The 15,243-nt window shown below is 38.5% G+C and overlaps 1 protein-coding gene across 1 annotated transcript in view; it reads left to right on the plus strand.

The window, feature by feature from the left end:
• Window positions 1-216: 216 nt before the first annotated feature.
• The window catches only part of spats2 (spermatogenesis associated serine rich 2), a 27,655-nt gene continuing 12,628 nt past the window's right edge, over window positions 217-15,243 (plus strand). The window contains exons 1-7 of the mRNA XM_010890587.3: window positions 217-349; window positions 6,587-6,909; window positions 8,796-8,875; window positions 9,364-9,472; window positions 9,847-9,896; window positions 14,920-15,151; window positions 15,239-15,243. The exon at window positions 15,239-15,243 is cut by the window's right edge and continues 181 nt beyond it. Coding sequence (XP_010888889.1) covers window positions 6,885-6,909; window positions 8,796-8,875; window positions 9,364-9,472; window positions 9,847-9,896; window positions 14,920-15,151; window positions 15,239-15,243 — 501 coding nt within the window. The 5' untranslated portion in view covers window positions 217-349; window positions 6,587-6,884. The remainder of the gene's footprint in view (window positions 350-6,586; window positions 6,910-8,795; window positions 8,876-9,363; window positions 9,473-9,846; window positions 9,897-14,919; window positions 15,152-15,238) is intronic.

The raw sequence follows: 15,243 nt of genomic DNA on the forward strand, positions 1-15,243 counted from the left end.
AACACGCCCTGTCTAGAATAGTCTTTACAGTGTAGGATATCAACGTCTTGGAAAAGTTATAATACTGTCAATAGTGTTGACACATAAATATACATTTCCCGATAAAGAATGTATGCTTTTATTATTTAAACTAAGAAAAAAATCAGTGACGCCTATGAACAATTGATATTAATTAAATGACGTTGTTCAAACTAAAGGTTATGTTGGCATGCGTGACGTGCGTGCATGACCGATTTCAGTCTGTTCAGAAGTGACGACGTGGATAGCTGGCTAGATGTGACTGAGCCAGGGAAAACATTGGATGGATACCGCTCACAGACGACTGGTAACGTTGCAAAGAAAGACACAGGTAAGAGGTGAAACAATTTTGTACAACTACCCCTTCTATCTATGGTTGCTGCAATCTTAAAAAAAAAAGGTTATTAGATTTACATGGCTAACGTTTGCGAACCTAACGAATAATCATAATCTATATTCGTGAGTTACAGTACTCTGTACCTAACCAAAATATAATTTAGCTACGTTAGTTAGCTAACGTTCAGGTTAATACTCGCTTGCTAATACCACAGACTAGTCGAGAGAAGTGCGTTAACTAGCTAGCTACGTTACCTAAATAGTCAATTAAATTGAACTAGCTAGTACTGGAAGTTAGCTGGCTAACTAACGTTATTTGCTGTCCAGTTAATGCAGAATGCAGTGTGATACGTTACTGCAGTCTCAGGTGGTTGTGTTACCTAACTAGTTCGCTACATTACTTTAATCTTGGATAACATCCAGTTAACCTCAATCTTCCTATAGGTTCAATGTGGATTCGGCACAGCCATTATTTCATGAAAGAGAATAGTGGGTACTCGCTAACGTAAGTCAGCTAGCTACGTGGTTTAGTAACGGCTAAATAGCTACATTCCGTAGATGATGGTACCCGGACAGCAAGTTACCTAGCTAGCTAGCTAAATAAATCCACGTAGGCCAATGGAAATAATTACCCAAGTGTGCTAGCTTGCTTGCAATTGCTGCACAAAGACACACATTATGCAAATTGGCTAGGCTAATATATTATGGAAAAGTGTTGCTAAGATACAGTAACAGGCAGATTGCCCCAAATTAGTTAGCTAACTTACACTGTACTGCACTGTACGTAGCAGATTTGTCATGAATGAGAATGGATGGCTTTTTTGCAAATTGGAAGAAGCTAGCTAGATTTTGATGGTATTTTCCAGAAGCTGGCACAGACGAAAGTATTATGGGAATGATGATGTAAACATTTTAAAGGGATAGCTAGCTAGCAACGATACTATTAACTATGGTTAATCCCATTGTCTGTACCATTAGCTAGCTAGTGTACCCATGTCTCCTTACCTTGACCTACATTGTCCAAGAAACTTGCTCATGCTAGATCAATTTGTGTAGTACTTGTTATCGAAGTGCCATGCAGTGAATGCACAAAGAGGAATGTAGTGTTGCTAGACAGCTAATAATTGTCTCAGAAGGAATTTAAAAGCAATGTTTTAAAAAGGAATGGTTCTGATATTCTGTAATAAGTTACAGAGAAATGTTAACTTCCAAAGTAGTTTGGTTGGTGGATTAATGTCTTATCCTGCGATTAATAATATTATACAGCAAAGTGGTCAAGATTCTAGACATGTTATTTTTATGTCTGTTCGGAAGCACACCGCCTTGTGTTGTGGAGTCTGTCAGGTGATCTAATCATCACTGCAGTCTTAACAATTTATATCAACACAGCTACACATTTCACCTTAGGCCAAATTTGCAGATTGTGCCTTCATATGTAGGTTTTGTTATCAAGTCCCTGCAGCACTGTCTGAGCAAAGCGCTGATTTGAACTTATGCTATTTTTGACACACTATGGAGGATTTCCAACATCTTGAATAATGATTCTTGCTTTAAGCTTGTGAATTGTTCAGTATTTGTAATTTGCAAACATGTAATTGTAGGCAAATGCAGATTTGTTTTTCCCTGGTCGTCTTCTAATTCAACAAATGTTGTGCAACCTACTTGTGGAATTAAGAACCATCCCTCTTGTTAAATACAATTTGGCTGTGTCTTGGCTTATCTGAAACAGGGTTGTGCACTCTCTGGCGTCACTTGATGGTGTTTATGACGTATAGCTTCAAGGGTGTGTTGTACTGCTGTGCCATGTCACTCATTGAGTGTGGGACTGTGATATGTGAAAGGGTAATGACAAGGGCGTGGGTTTGTACAGCTTAAGTTTCGCTTTCCAAGACTGCTGAGTCAGAAAAGGAAACCTAAGTGGGAAACAGCTGGTCCATAAATGATTCCACAGTTTGCGGTTGGTGTTCAAGTTTCAAAACCACTGAACTGGGCATTATCACACTGTTCTAGAGACAGGGCAGCTGTCCACAAGCTAACTTGAGGCTTGTGTCAGTATATTGATGAACTATCAGGGATGTATTCTATTATCTGTATGTCTGCTTTTTGAAAAGGCCTACTTACTTTTATACAATCTTAATTACACATGATTTGTAGGATATCATGATTCTTGTGCTAGCTTGTTACTGTTAGCAAAAAAGCAAACCCTTCTGACATTAGCTTCAATTTAGCTATTGATGTCTCAACAGCCAGTAAACATTTTGTTCATACTAACTCAGGGAATCATTTGGGTTATAATTTGGGTCCATGTGAGTTGTTACATGTAGTTTGTCCAATCACGATACCCATTCACAAGCATCACCAGATTACATTGACATTAATTAATGAAGATGGAATTAAAATTACATGACTAAAAGATAAAATCAGAAGAACATGCACGGAACAGACAGTCTTGCTTCTTACACAACAATTCAACTTGATTATTAGGTATTTTAAACTAAGCTAACGTTAGCTAGCTAGGTTGATTTGCTCTCAATTTTATGCTGTCAAGAATCTGAACATTATATAAATAACATGCAATATGTTTGTAGTGTACACTAGGCCTTTTGCTACAGTGTTAAGCATTCATGGAAGTTGTGGATGTGAGGGAAAATAAGCATTGTATACATTTGCACATCCACCATATTTTGTGTGCTTGTTTTGGGATGTATTCTGTGTTCAGCAGAACTTTGCTAATCATCCAATGTATTACCTGGATGTGATCATTTGGTGTCTATTTGCCGAGAAGGAGAGCCTGGAAGTAACAAATCACATATAAGTCTGTAAACATCAAATATAGAGTCAAATCTGTCATTTGTCATCGGTGGCTTTTGAGTCATCACAATCGCCATATCCAAATGTTTTTTCAAAATATAAATTTATAATGTACACATTTACTTTTGCAGATTTGGCTACAAACTTTGATATGCCTAAAATAATCGGCTTGTATGCAGAATAACACTAAAAGCAATTTAATTGTAATCTAATCATTTTCCATTATTAATTTGGGACCACTATATAGGGCCGTCATCTCCGTATCAAAATGCAACATAAACTATTGAAGATGTCTTAACTAAGCTCTTACCTGAATTAAAAGTGTGCATTTTATTGGTATCTGAAAAATGTGTTCTAGGCTACCAAAAATTTTAATTAACAAGTTATGAGTTATGAGACCGTGTCCCTTGTGTGAGAATATAATTGCTCCATTACACTCAATAACTGGTTGCACCATTCTTGCTGCATTCTTAAATTTGCAGTGTTTAGTTGCAGCAGGACCTGAAACAAGCAGTTCATGCTCATGCCCATTTGTAGAGTTAAACGTAGCCCTGCGTGGAAGAGTGAGCTACTATTTCTCCACAGGGATGTGACAGACTAATCAGAAACTACAGCAGGGGTTGTCTTAAGCTTAGAAAGTTACTTGCCCGTTTCGTTTATTTTTGTCGAGCATGTGCTTGTGTGTATACAGTGACTTCAGAAAGCATTCAGACTCCTTCACTTTCTCCACGTTTTGTGTTGGACTCGTTTTCATAATTAACAAAAAAAATGTGCCGTCAGTCTACGAACAATACCCCGCAATGACAAAGGAAAACACGTTTTTAGCAGAAAATGGAAAAATATGAATCTCGTACATAAATAATCATACCCTTTGCCATGACACTCCAAATTGAGCTCAAATCCTTTAGCCCTGTCCTTTTGATAATCTTAGAAATGTCTCTAGAACTTGATTGGACTCCAATTGCGGCGTATTTGGTTGGACATGATTTACAAAGGCACACACCTGTCTATATAAGGTCCCACACTTCAGTGCCTGTCAGAGCAAACACCAAACCATGACATCCATGTATTTCTTTGTAGACATCCGTGATGTGTTGAGGCATAGATCTGGGAATTGCTTAAGCATTGAAAGCTCCCAGGAGCAGAGTGGGCTTTGCTCGTCATTGTGAAATGGATACATTTTTGTCACTTAATAAAACTAGTGAAAACCAGACTCTAACTAGAACTGGCCTTCCAGCCAAACAAGGTGGCCAGTCAAGAAGAGCCTTGGTCAGGGAGGTGACCAAGAACCCAACAACCTCTTTAAAAGAGCTTCAGAGGTTTCTCTGCAGAGATGGAAGATCCAGCCAGAAAGACAACCAAGCCAAGACAGGAGTGGCTTTGGGACAAGTCGATACATTTCCTTGAGCAGCCCAGCCAAAGCACAGACTTCAACCCCTGAAAGAGACCTGAATATTCTAGTTCCCTGAAGCTCCGCATCTGACAGACCTTGATGGGATCTATAAGATAGAATGGGATAAACTGCCCATATCCGGTTGTGGAAAGCTGGTAGAGGCATACCCAAGAAGACAAGGCTGTGATTGCTGCCCTAGGCCCTTTTACAAAGTATGAATAAAGGGTCTGAATCCTGCTGACATTTCAGTTTTTCTAATTTCAATGAATTTACACATTTCTAATGTGTTTTTGCTTCATCGTTGTGTGGAATTGTGTGTAGATTGATGCAAGAATAATTCTATAACAACAAGACTGGAGAAGGTGGAGGGGTCTGAATACTTTCTGAAGTCATTGTTTGTATAAATAAAAAGGAAAAACAAGAAAGCAATCTCAACATAACTGTGTGAATATAAACACAGACAAAAAAAAAGGGAATTCATGGAGGACAGTGAAAAAATATTTTTTTTTTGGCACTGCGCCCATACCAATAGAACGCCAGAGTAATGTATTCCTTGGAAGCCATGCAAAAGAAAAATTTGGTTGCATTCGTGCAGGGTGGTGCCACCAGTTAAGTGTGAAGAGGCAATGACCTTTTTAAACTGGCACTGGGTGTTGCATAACTTTAATTATATAGATGAAGTACACAAATGGTATTTACATTAATGTCATTGTTGTAATTAGGGTTTGGTCGAAGATCTTACTACTGTGTAGAGTGGTAATGTGGTAGTGTAGAGCTCCATACACGCATGGCTCCCTGGCAGTACCCATCTCCACCTGTGTCTACACTTCAGCTGTCTCCCTCTGATTCCATCTTAATAAAATATAGTAAGGCCACTGACAGTAAGCTTTTTTATTTATATAATATATATATATATATATATATATATATATATATATATATATATAACATTTTTATCCCATTATCCCCCCTCAATCTTGTACTTACAGAAAGCATATCATTTTAGAAAAACTAAATGTCAATTTGTTTTAATGTTAAAAAATGAAAATTTTAACAATATTTGGTAGGTTACTCTGAATGTTGGAATAAAAAGTCTTCCAGTGTTGATTCTCGCAGTAGCCTATTTCATTTCTGTTACAGTGCAACAGTCAGGGATGGAATGGAGATATTAAATTTGAGTGCCTCAGCTTGAGTTTAAATGGCTAAAACAATTTAATTGTGCACCTACACTTCTCAGGGTGACTTTTTTGACTTATGCTACTTGTAAAACAGGTCAGTGTAGAGCCCAGGACAGGGATATTGTTTGCTTCCTTCAGTCATTTGGGCGGATTCACTGTTTCAGTGACTCAATATTTTGGACGACTACTTTTCCCTAATTTATTTTCTGGCTAATGACCTTAAGTTGTTACGACTAGCTGTCATCTCAAAAGGATTGATATGGTCTGTATGGCTTATTTGTCTAAACGCCTGTACCTATGACACAGCGTTCTGTGTAGAGTCTTGGCCTTTTTTCATTAAGTTATAAAAGTACCCAAACCTGTGTGCTTGCATGTCAGGAAGAGAAGAAGGCTCAATTTTTCCTGGTAGTGTAAATGAATGTACAGTATTTTATTGCTAATGTCTTATTAAACATTTACCAGGTGTTTTCACGGTTCAGTTTGATGATTAGGGTTATTAAAATAAAATAAATTAACCCATTGTCAAATTTATACATCAGAACACTGTTTTATACTGGATTAAAAAAAATTCAGGAGAAATCATGATACATAATTAAAATGCCTGAATGAGATTCTTATTAAATAAAATTATCTTCCCCTATTATGACTGTTCTTAATGTTTCTTAATGCACTCCAAAATATGGATAATAAGAAACATGGTTTCATTTAGATGTGAATTTGTTTATGGTCTGGTTAACGTTTGTGGATAATTTTTTCTTTTTTCTTTTCTTAATCTAATGCAACTCTTTCTACTCTTCTCTCCTGTTGTGACATCAGACCTAGTAACCTTATTTCTGTATTTTTTTTATAGAATTGGATGAAGAACTGAGAAGAAAAGTTGAATCCAAACTTAAGTGGTGGAGGCCTGATCTGACTCTGCCTCTAACCCCTCCCACTGCCAGATTTGTGAGCCTTTGTTTGCATCCTGCCTGAGAGCCAGAAGACAAGGAGGAACATTTCTACACTAGAAGTCAAAGTCTCCATTTAGGGAACTAGTTCAAACTGAATATCTGGAAAATACACTTTTTTTTTACTTGAAGAGCTATACACTGGGACACTTAATCATCTGTGACCTACTTACTGTACCTTTTGGAATTGTGGAGTACAACATGGCCAAGAGAAACAGCCAGAAGGGTAAGTAGGCTGTTTGACTATTTGCACACTAGATCAGCTCGCATTGAAAGTATAACCAATGGGGAAATGTATTTTAAAAAGAATAAAATTGCCCAAGGTCCTTGCCAGGCCCAAGTGATGGACCCTTGCAACATTGAGTCCTGAATGTGTATGAATGTGGTACATGTTTAATCTGCTGCTGTAATCTCACTGCAACCAGAAGCAGCAGCCTAGACAGGTCCCAGACTGAAACTATCATGACAGGTCGTGGCTTAATAATGAGTGATGCGGAGGACACACGATGACGTGACGGACGGAGATGCTGCCAGGCTAAAAATGCAGCACTTGACATTGTGCTTGATCAAGAGGGTCTGTTTAAGCTGCAAATGTCTGGCAGTTAACCTAATATGTTACTGTCTCTGAAGGTTTATGGAAGGCTGTTTTTCTGCTTTGCCGATGTAGACCAACAAATATTGATCCAAGACCAAACATTTCTGCCAGTGAGTGCTGCCTTTTGCCAAAACCACTTTTGGAATGGATGGTCTTTGTTCTAGTTGAAGTTAAAATTAATCACTTTATTCAAGCACAATATCTTGGGTTAGCTGAGAAAAGATTGACTGCCATTTGAGCTGAAATCCATACAGTTATTATTTTATGCCTTTCTGTTAAAGAACTTTGGGCTACTTTATAAACTTTCTGAAATGAAGTCATTCATTGGGACCATCTTTCAGAGTACAGCAATTTCTGTTATTAAGTTTCTTTGTTGGAAAAACTGTCCTAGGGCATTCTTTGCTCATGCCATATGTGTATGAGTTGCAGCAAACCAGCTGTTTCTCATCTTATTGAGCTTTGTTTGTTTGGGGCGGTATTCTTATCCATCTGATGCATAAACCGCTGGTTTGCTGACTCATTCTTTTTAGTGAATTGTAGGCCTAAAGCCATCAGTTGTAACTAGTTCAATTTCAATGAAGCTCTCTGCTAAGTCAGGGACAGTCCAAAGTTTTAAAGATTTAACTTCACATTTCTTGGTTCTAAAGCCAGGTCTTTTAAAAAAATAAATAATAATAATAATAACTCACCTGTAGTCCTAGTCTATATGAAATACCTTAAATAAAGCCATTCTTGCCTTCAAGTGTCATCAATTCCACTTGTACTGACTTGTAGAGTCACTTCTGTGTACAACTAGGTCAAATAATTGGCCTTATTATATCTGGCCAAATAATTGGCACAGTAAGGAAGCATGATTGCCAAATAAGTTTTTCATGTAGATAACCCTTTGTCATAAATCACATGGATCAGAGACAATCTCTGCATTCCCCACCATGGTTCAGTTACCGGGCTGGCTTAACTGAATAACAAACCGAGACAATGTGTCTAGTATCAACATTATTAATATTTAAAGGAAAAGCTTAAATTCAGATGTAGGTCGCAGCTGGCAGTGTGACAGACCTCCAGCTGTCTGGGTGGTAGTGGGACAGAGAAGAGAGCAAGGTCAATATTTCACAGGTATGCTCATAGATAAATAAGGTTACAACTTTACCATGCTGGCTAATTAGCCACATTATTTGGCTATGCCCATTGGCCATAGGAGAATGTGACTGGCATTACACACACTGTAAACTTGTTGCATAAAAGGTGACACGATGTGAATAATACTGTGCTACTGAAGGTACTAAAGTGAGCAATCTATTCAGTTCAGCCTTACTGAATGAACTTCTGTGTTAACTTCATTTTACTGTCATCGGGAACAACTTTGAATGTACAGAAATTACAATGTATTGTGAGTTTTGTTTAGCAAATGATGTGATTTTCAGTTGAAAATGGATGTAGGGCCAGCAACAAAATAATTACTAAATAACAGAACAACCATTATTTTTTTAAGTAAAAAAAATGCTCTCTTTCTCTAGATACCTCTGGTATGGTGTTCGACACTAACTTGAAAATGGTTATGTCCCAGGGAGGGACATTTGACAGAATGAAGGAGAAGGTAAGGACTGAAAATGATCATAACATCTAACTGTTACTGCAATTCTAGTTTTGCATGTAGTATGTTTTATTAGGTGAGAGAACCAAGTTCTTCCCAAAATAATTTGAGGGTCAGCAAGCCTTTTTGTCTACTGGCTGAGATGCTGTGTTTTAATATACAGTGGATTTCAAGTCTACACACCCTTAATGAAAAATCTGCTTTTGATTATATCAAGGCTAAAATCTAGACATTAATGTCACCTATTACCCGAACAAAAATACATACTGCAACGATGTCAGGACTTGTGGTGGGTGTTCTACACAGAATATCAACACTGGCGATAATATAACTTAAGTCTATTACAGGAAATGGCAGTCAGGCCTAGAGCACCACATTGTAAAACAGTCCTGGGTTAGAGTTAAAACCCTGGGTAATATCCCCAAGTGTACGTACCACTAAGATAAACCTTTTACTTTTTTGTTGTATCATTCTTTCTTGTTTCTTCACAGATTAGCGCTGTCAGGGCTGTTGTTCCCAACAAAAGCAACAATGAAATAGTTTTGGTGTTGCAGCACTTTGAGAACTGCGTTGATAAGGCCGTCCAGGCTTTCTTAGAAGGTATGGGAATGACTTAGAGATCACTGATGTGGTTTAGAACAGATGCCCTACTTAGATTAAGGGAAAATACCTTTTTTATTTTATGTAAGTATCATATTTGGTGTGTTAAATATATTATTATATTAAATCACCCTCTAGTTGATGCATGACGCATGTACACATTGAGTGGATTTACCTGTTTATTTTGGTTCAGCTTTGCTTGTGTCATGTAACTTGTGTGATGGAATGCTTGTCACGAATGGGCAGAGACTCTAATTATAGAACAAGGAAGGTGTCTCCGTTTAGGGAATTTGTATAAAGTAGTTGGTATGTCATGAACAACGTCATTGAAGAGATTATTCGTCATAACTTTTTTTACTCTTTTTACCCCTTAGGTAGTGCCATTGAAATCTTGAAGGAATGGAATGTAACCGGTAAAAAGAAGGTAAGTGTTAACTTGCAGGGTGTATAGCCATCTGTATGAAAAGGCAATATGAGTCTGAAAGAAATGTATGCATTTCATTCAGCAAAAACAAGTTCCAAAGATAACCAGATTGCAGTGGTCACTGCATCACAATAAAGTTACATCATTGTGGCCAGGTGTTTAAATCCTGGTGCCAGCCTTGGGGTCTGGCGGACGGCAGCGCGAATTGGCTCAGTGGAAGAACTGACAGGGCTGCCTTGTCGCTGTGCTCTAGGATCACCTTGTAGTACATCGGGGATCTCGAAGCTCAGTCTTAGTTGTTGGCCAGGGAATGTGCTCCCACTGTGTGCCCCAGCATAAACGTCCTGGTTAATCTATCAGTGAAAAACGGCAGAACAGCTTTGTTAGATGTGAGTTGGAGGACGCGTATCGATTTTTGTCTCTCCCAAACCTGCTCCATAATTGTGGCTCCTTAAAAGGTCTTAAAAATAAAATCAACGAAATTAAGGTAACACATTTTCTTAAATTTACCGTAAATGTGCTCTAGGTATTACATTTGCAGATGGTGTGTTTGAAGCTGATGGGGAAAATTGTCACACATAGTGGCACAGCAGGTAAACCTCTAAGTAGTGTGTATATGTTTGATTAATTTAGACAACAAGAAACTCCACCATTAATGTCTGTATTACATTATATTAGCTAGCTACAGACATTACTGTCTGGCTGCGTGTCATCTTTTCGTTGTCATTAGTAGTTGCAAGTTGAATGAAAAATGGTTGGAGGAAGATACGTTTTTTGAGGTGGTTGGCGTCGGCAGGAAACGTGGACGAAGCAAGGTGCAATTTGATGGACCTATACCATGAAAAACACCACTTGTTTTGAGAGTTTAAGGTGGTGTTAAGAAATGTTGGGGGGGATATTGAACGGCTTATGTAGGAGCTACACTACAGCCATTGAGCGTTCAGCGTTGCCATCAACCGTTATGCCCCCTTTGAAATAAATGACTGTTGCTACACTACTCGCGTTGCGTCACGTCCAGTGACAGCATCCAGGCCAGAATGACGTGCATGTTCATTCTGTCTTGTGAATTGAAATAAGAAAAATAGATTTTTGGGGGCAGATTAAGTGTTTTTATTAAAAATTCCTACAAATAATGGTAACTCATATTAGCCTATTATGTAGGGAAAAACTGATTTACAGCATATGTTTGTTTGAACTCTGTGGCCTTCTGGCATTATTTTCGTCAGCTTTGTGGACTGATTTTTTTGGAAGATGCCACAGGTCGGCTGACACACCAATCTTATATGATATGGTATAAGTTGGATGATGGAGGACGAACAACTGTTCGTTGAAGTGGAGAAGTATAGGTTTTTTTATGTCCCAAATCACCCCTAATAAAGACAACCATGAAGGCACAACTTAATAATTGTGAAAAACATAAAGATGTTACTTACCATTATTAAAAAATCTGCTCTGCTGATGGCAATGCAATGTGACGTGTTTATTGTTGATACACCATTACAAAAATCTATACTAATGTAGGACTCAATAAATTCTATTTGTTTACATAAAAAAACGGTGATGAGGCATGGTTGTAATTGAGAGTTGGACATCACAAAATTCAAAGAGGAGAGAAATAAGTTCTGTATAAACAATTCAATTATAAACATAAATTATACCAGTATAGTTTTAGATTTTGTCATTATCTTTTAAAATATGCACTGGTGGCAAGGTATTATAAGTAATTCATAAATTATTTACATATTTACTTCATGTGCCTTCAAAAAAGTCCAGCAACAGCCTACTGTTGACTAGACTCAACATTAATATACTGAAATAAAAGTAAGATTTTGCTTATTGTCACTGCCACTTGAATCTAGCCACTGTTCTCTTGGCTGGCTAGCTTCTAGATGGTGAGGTAATATTTTATTTGACAGTTAAAATGTTAATTGACCAATTGGTTTTTATACCACTTTCTATCTAAGGGAGTATGTAATTTCCTACTGCCAATAGCTAGCTGCCACAATGTTGCACAATTAGAATTTGATGTCCCCCTTGCTGAAGAGAGGTAACAGTGGATGAAATGCCAGCTAGTCATTTTTCTGACCAAGCAAAATCATAGCTTGCCTTTATCTACAACCCCATTTCCAAAAAAGCTGTGATGCTGTTTAAATCCAAATAAAAACCGAATGCAATGATTTGCAAATATCCCTATATTTAATTGAAAATAGTACAAGGACAACATTTTAAATGTTGAAACTTGAGATGTTGTTATTGGAAAAATACATGCCCATTTGAATTTGATGCCAGCAACACATTTAAAAAAAGCTGGGACAGGGGCATGTTTACCACTGTGTTTCATCACCTTTTCTTTTAACAATATGTGGCAAGACCAATTGCTGTAGTTCAGAAAGTGAAATGTATTCCAATTCTTGCTTGATATAGGATTTCACTTGCTCAACCGTTCGGGGTCTCCTTTGTCATATTTCTCGTTACATAATGTGCCAAATGTTTTCAGTGGGTAACCGGTCTAGACGTTGTCTGGATGGCAGCATATGTTGCTCCAAAACCTGTATATATTGTTCAGCATTAATGGTCCCTTCCCAGATGTGCACGTCACCTATGCCATGTGCTCTAATACACCCCCATACCATCACAGATGCTGGCTTTTGAACTGTGTGCTGGTCAGAAGCCAGATCATTTATGATTTCAAAAATAATTTCACATTTTGATTTGTCAGACCACAGGACAGTTTTCCATTTCGTCTCAGTCCATCTTAAATGAGCTTGGGCCCAGAGAACACACCAGCATTTTTAGATCTTGTGTATATACAGTGGGGAGAACAAGTATTTGATACACTGCCGATTTTGCAGGTTTTCCTACTTAAAAAGCATGTAGAGGTGTGTACATTTTTTTTCCCCCATAGATACACTTCAACTGTGAGAGATGGAATCCAAAACAAAAATCCAGAAAATCACATTGATTTTTTTTTAAAACACATTTGCATTTAATTGCATGACACAAGTATTTGATCACCTACCAACCAGTAAGAATTCCGGCTCTAACAGACCTGTTAGTTTTTCTTTAAGAAGCCCTCCTGTTCTCCACTCATTACTTGTATTAACGGCACCTGTTTGAACTCGTTACCTGTATAAAAGACACATGTCCACACGCTCAATCAAAGATCTCACCTCGTGGGGCATCAATGATCATGAGGAAGCTGAGGGATCAGCCCAAAACTACACGGCAGGATCTGGTCAATGACCTGAAGAGAGCTGGGACCACAGTCTCAAAGAACCATTAGTAACACACTACGCCTTCATGGATTAAAATCCTGCAGCGCATGCAAGGTCCCCCTGCTCAAGCCAGTGCATGTCCAGGCCTGTCTGAAGTTTGCTGATGATCCAGGTGAGGAATGGGAGATGGTCATGTGGTCTGATGAGACAAAAGTAGAGTTTTTTGGGGGAAGAAGACAGATGAGAACTACCTCAAGAACACCATCCCAATCGTGATGCATGGAGGTGGAAACATCATTCTTTGGGGATGCTTTTCTGCAAAGGGGACAGGACAACTGCACCGTATTGAGGGGAGGGTGGATGGGGCCATGTATCGCGAGATCTTGGCCAACAACCTCCTCTCAGTAAGCGCATTGAAGATGGGTCGTGGCTGGCTCTTCCAGCATGACAACGACCCCAAACACACAGCCAGGCCAGCTAAGGAGTGGCTCTGTAAGAAGCATCTCAAGGTCCAGGAGTGGCCTAGCCCATCTTCAGACCTGAACACAATAGAAAATCTTTGGAGGGAGCTAAATGTCCGTATTGCCCTGCGATAGCCCCGAAACCTGAAGGATCTGGAGAAGTGGGCCAAAATCCCTGCTGCAGTGTGTGCAAACCTGGTCAAGAACTACAGGAAACGTATGATCTCTGTAATTGCAAACAAAGGTTTCTGTACCAAATATTAAGTTCTGCTTTTCTGATGTATCAAATAATTATGTCATGCAATAAAATCCAAATGAATTACTTAAATCCAGAAAATCACATTGTATAATTTTAGATTCTGTCACTCACAGTTCAAGAGTACCTATGTTAAAAATTACAGACTTGTATATACTTTAAGTGGGAAAATATGCAAAATCGGCAGTGTATCAAATACTTGTTCTCCTCACTGTATATGGGTTCTTCTTCTGCATGAGTTTAACTTGCATTTGTGGATGCAGCAACGTTCTGTTTTAACAGAAAATCGTTTTCGGAAGTGTTCCTTTGCCCATGCAGTGATTTCCATGTCTGTTGTTAATGCAGTGAGGGCCCAAAGATCATTGCCATCCAATATTGGTTTTCGGCCTTGTCCCTTGCATTCAGAGATTACTCCGGATTCTCTGAATCTTTTAATGATATTGTGTACCGTAGAAGAGATCTCCAAACTCTCTTTGTAATTTTATGTCGAGAAACGTTCTTCTTAAATTGTTGCATTTGCCTGCAGTCTTTCACAGGGTGGTGAACCCCTCCGCATCCACACTTCTGAAAGACTCATCCTCTCTGGGATGCTCTTTGTATACCCAGTCAAGTTACTGACCAGTTGCTGATTAACCTAATTAATCCACCAGTTTGTTTTTTTTCTCGTTTTTTTTAGCATGACACAACAGTCTTGTTGCCTCTGTCCCAGCTTTTTTGAAACATGTTGCTTGCATCAAATTTAAAGTGGGCATATATTTTTCAAGAAACAATAACATTTCTTAGTTTCAACTTTTGATATGTTGTCTTTGTACTGTTCTATTGAATTTAGGGTTTAAATTATTCGCACATCATTGCATTCTGTTTTTCTTTACATTTTACAGTTTCTGAAATTTCGGAAACAGGGTTGTAAATGTCAGTGCAAAAGAGAGAAACATGTTTTGTTTTATCACCTATTTTACATTGAAGTCAGCACATGTGTCTTGCAGGCCTGCAGTACACTCAACTCTTGGTATGAATTTATTGAATGAACCCCAAAAGCTATGAACGGTTCTACTGGGTAAAATCTGAGATTTGTGTTCTTTTACATTCAGCCCAAGAAGAAAAAGAAGCCAAAGCCCCAGCCAGAGCCTTCGGCAGAGGAGCCTGCCCCAGCCGAGACCACGCAGCCCTTGGAGTCTGACAGTAAGGAAGCAGTGAATGGTTTCCATGCCAATGGCTCTGCGTTGGATGGAGACTCAATAGACTCTCTGAGTGAGCAGTTGGATTCTGCCTCACTGGATGCAGCTGAACTAGATTCTGAGCCTGTTACTTCAGACATCACAGGTATTGTATGACTGGTCTCCTTGCATATATATTTTTTTGCGTTCGGAATTCTTTGGAGTGATTACTAGACCTTTTCTTTGCTTACAGGTGCA

Source organism: Esox lucius, chromosome 12, assembly GCF_011004845.1.
Source record: "Esox lucius isolate fEsoLuc1 chromosome 12, fEsoLuc1.pri, whole genome shotgun sequence".
Taxonomy (NCBI): domain Eukaryota; kingdom Metazoa; phylum Chordata; class Actinopteri; order Esociformes; family Esocidae; genus Esox; species Esox lucius.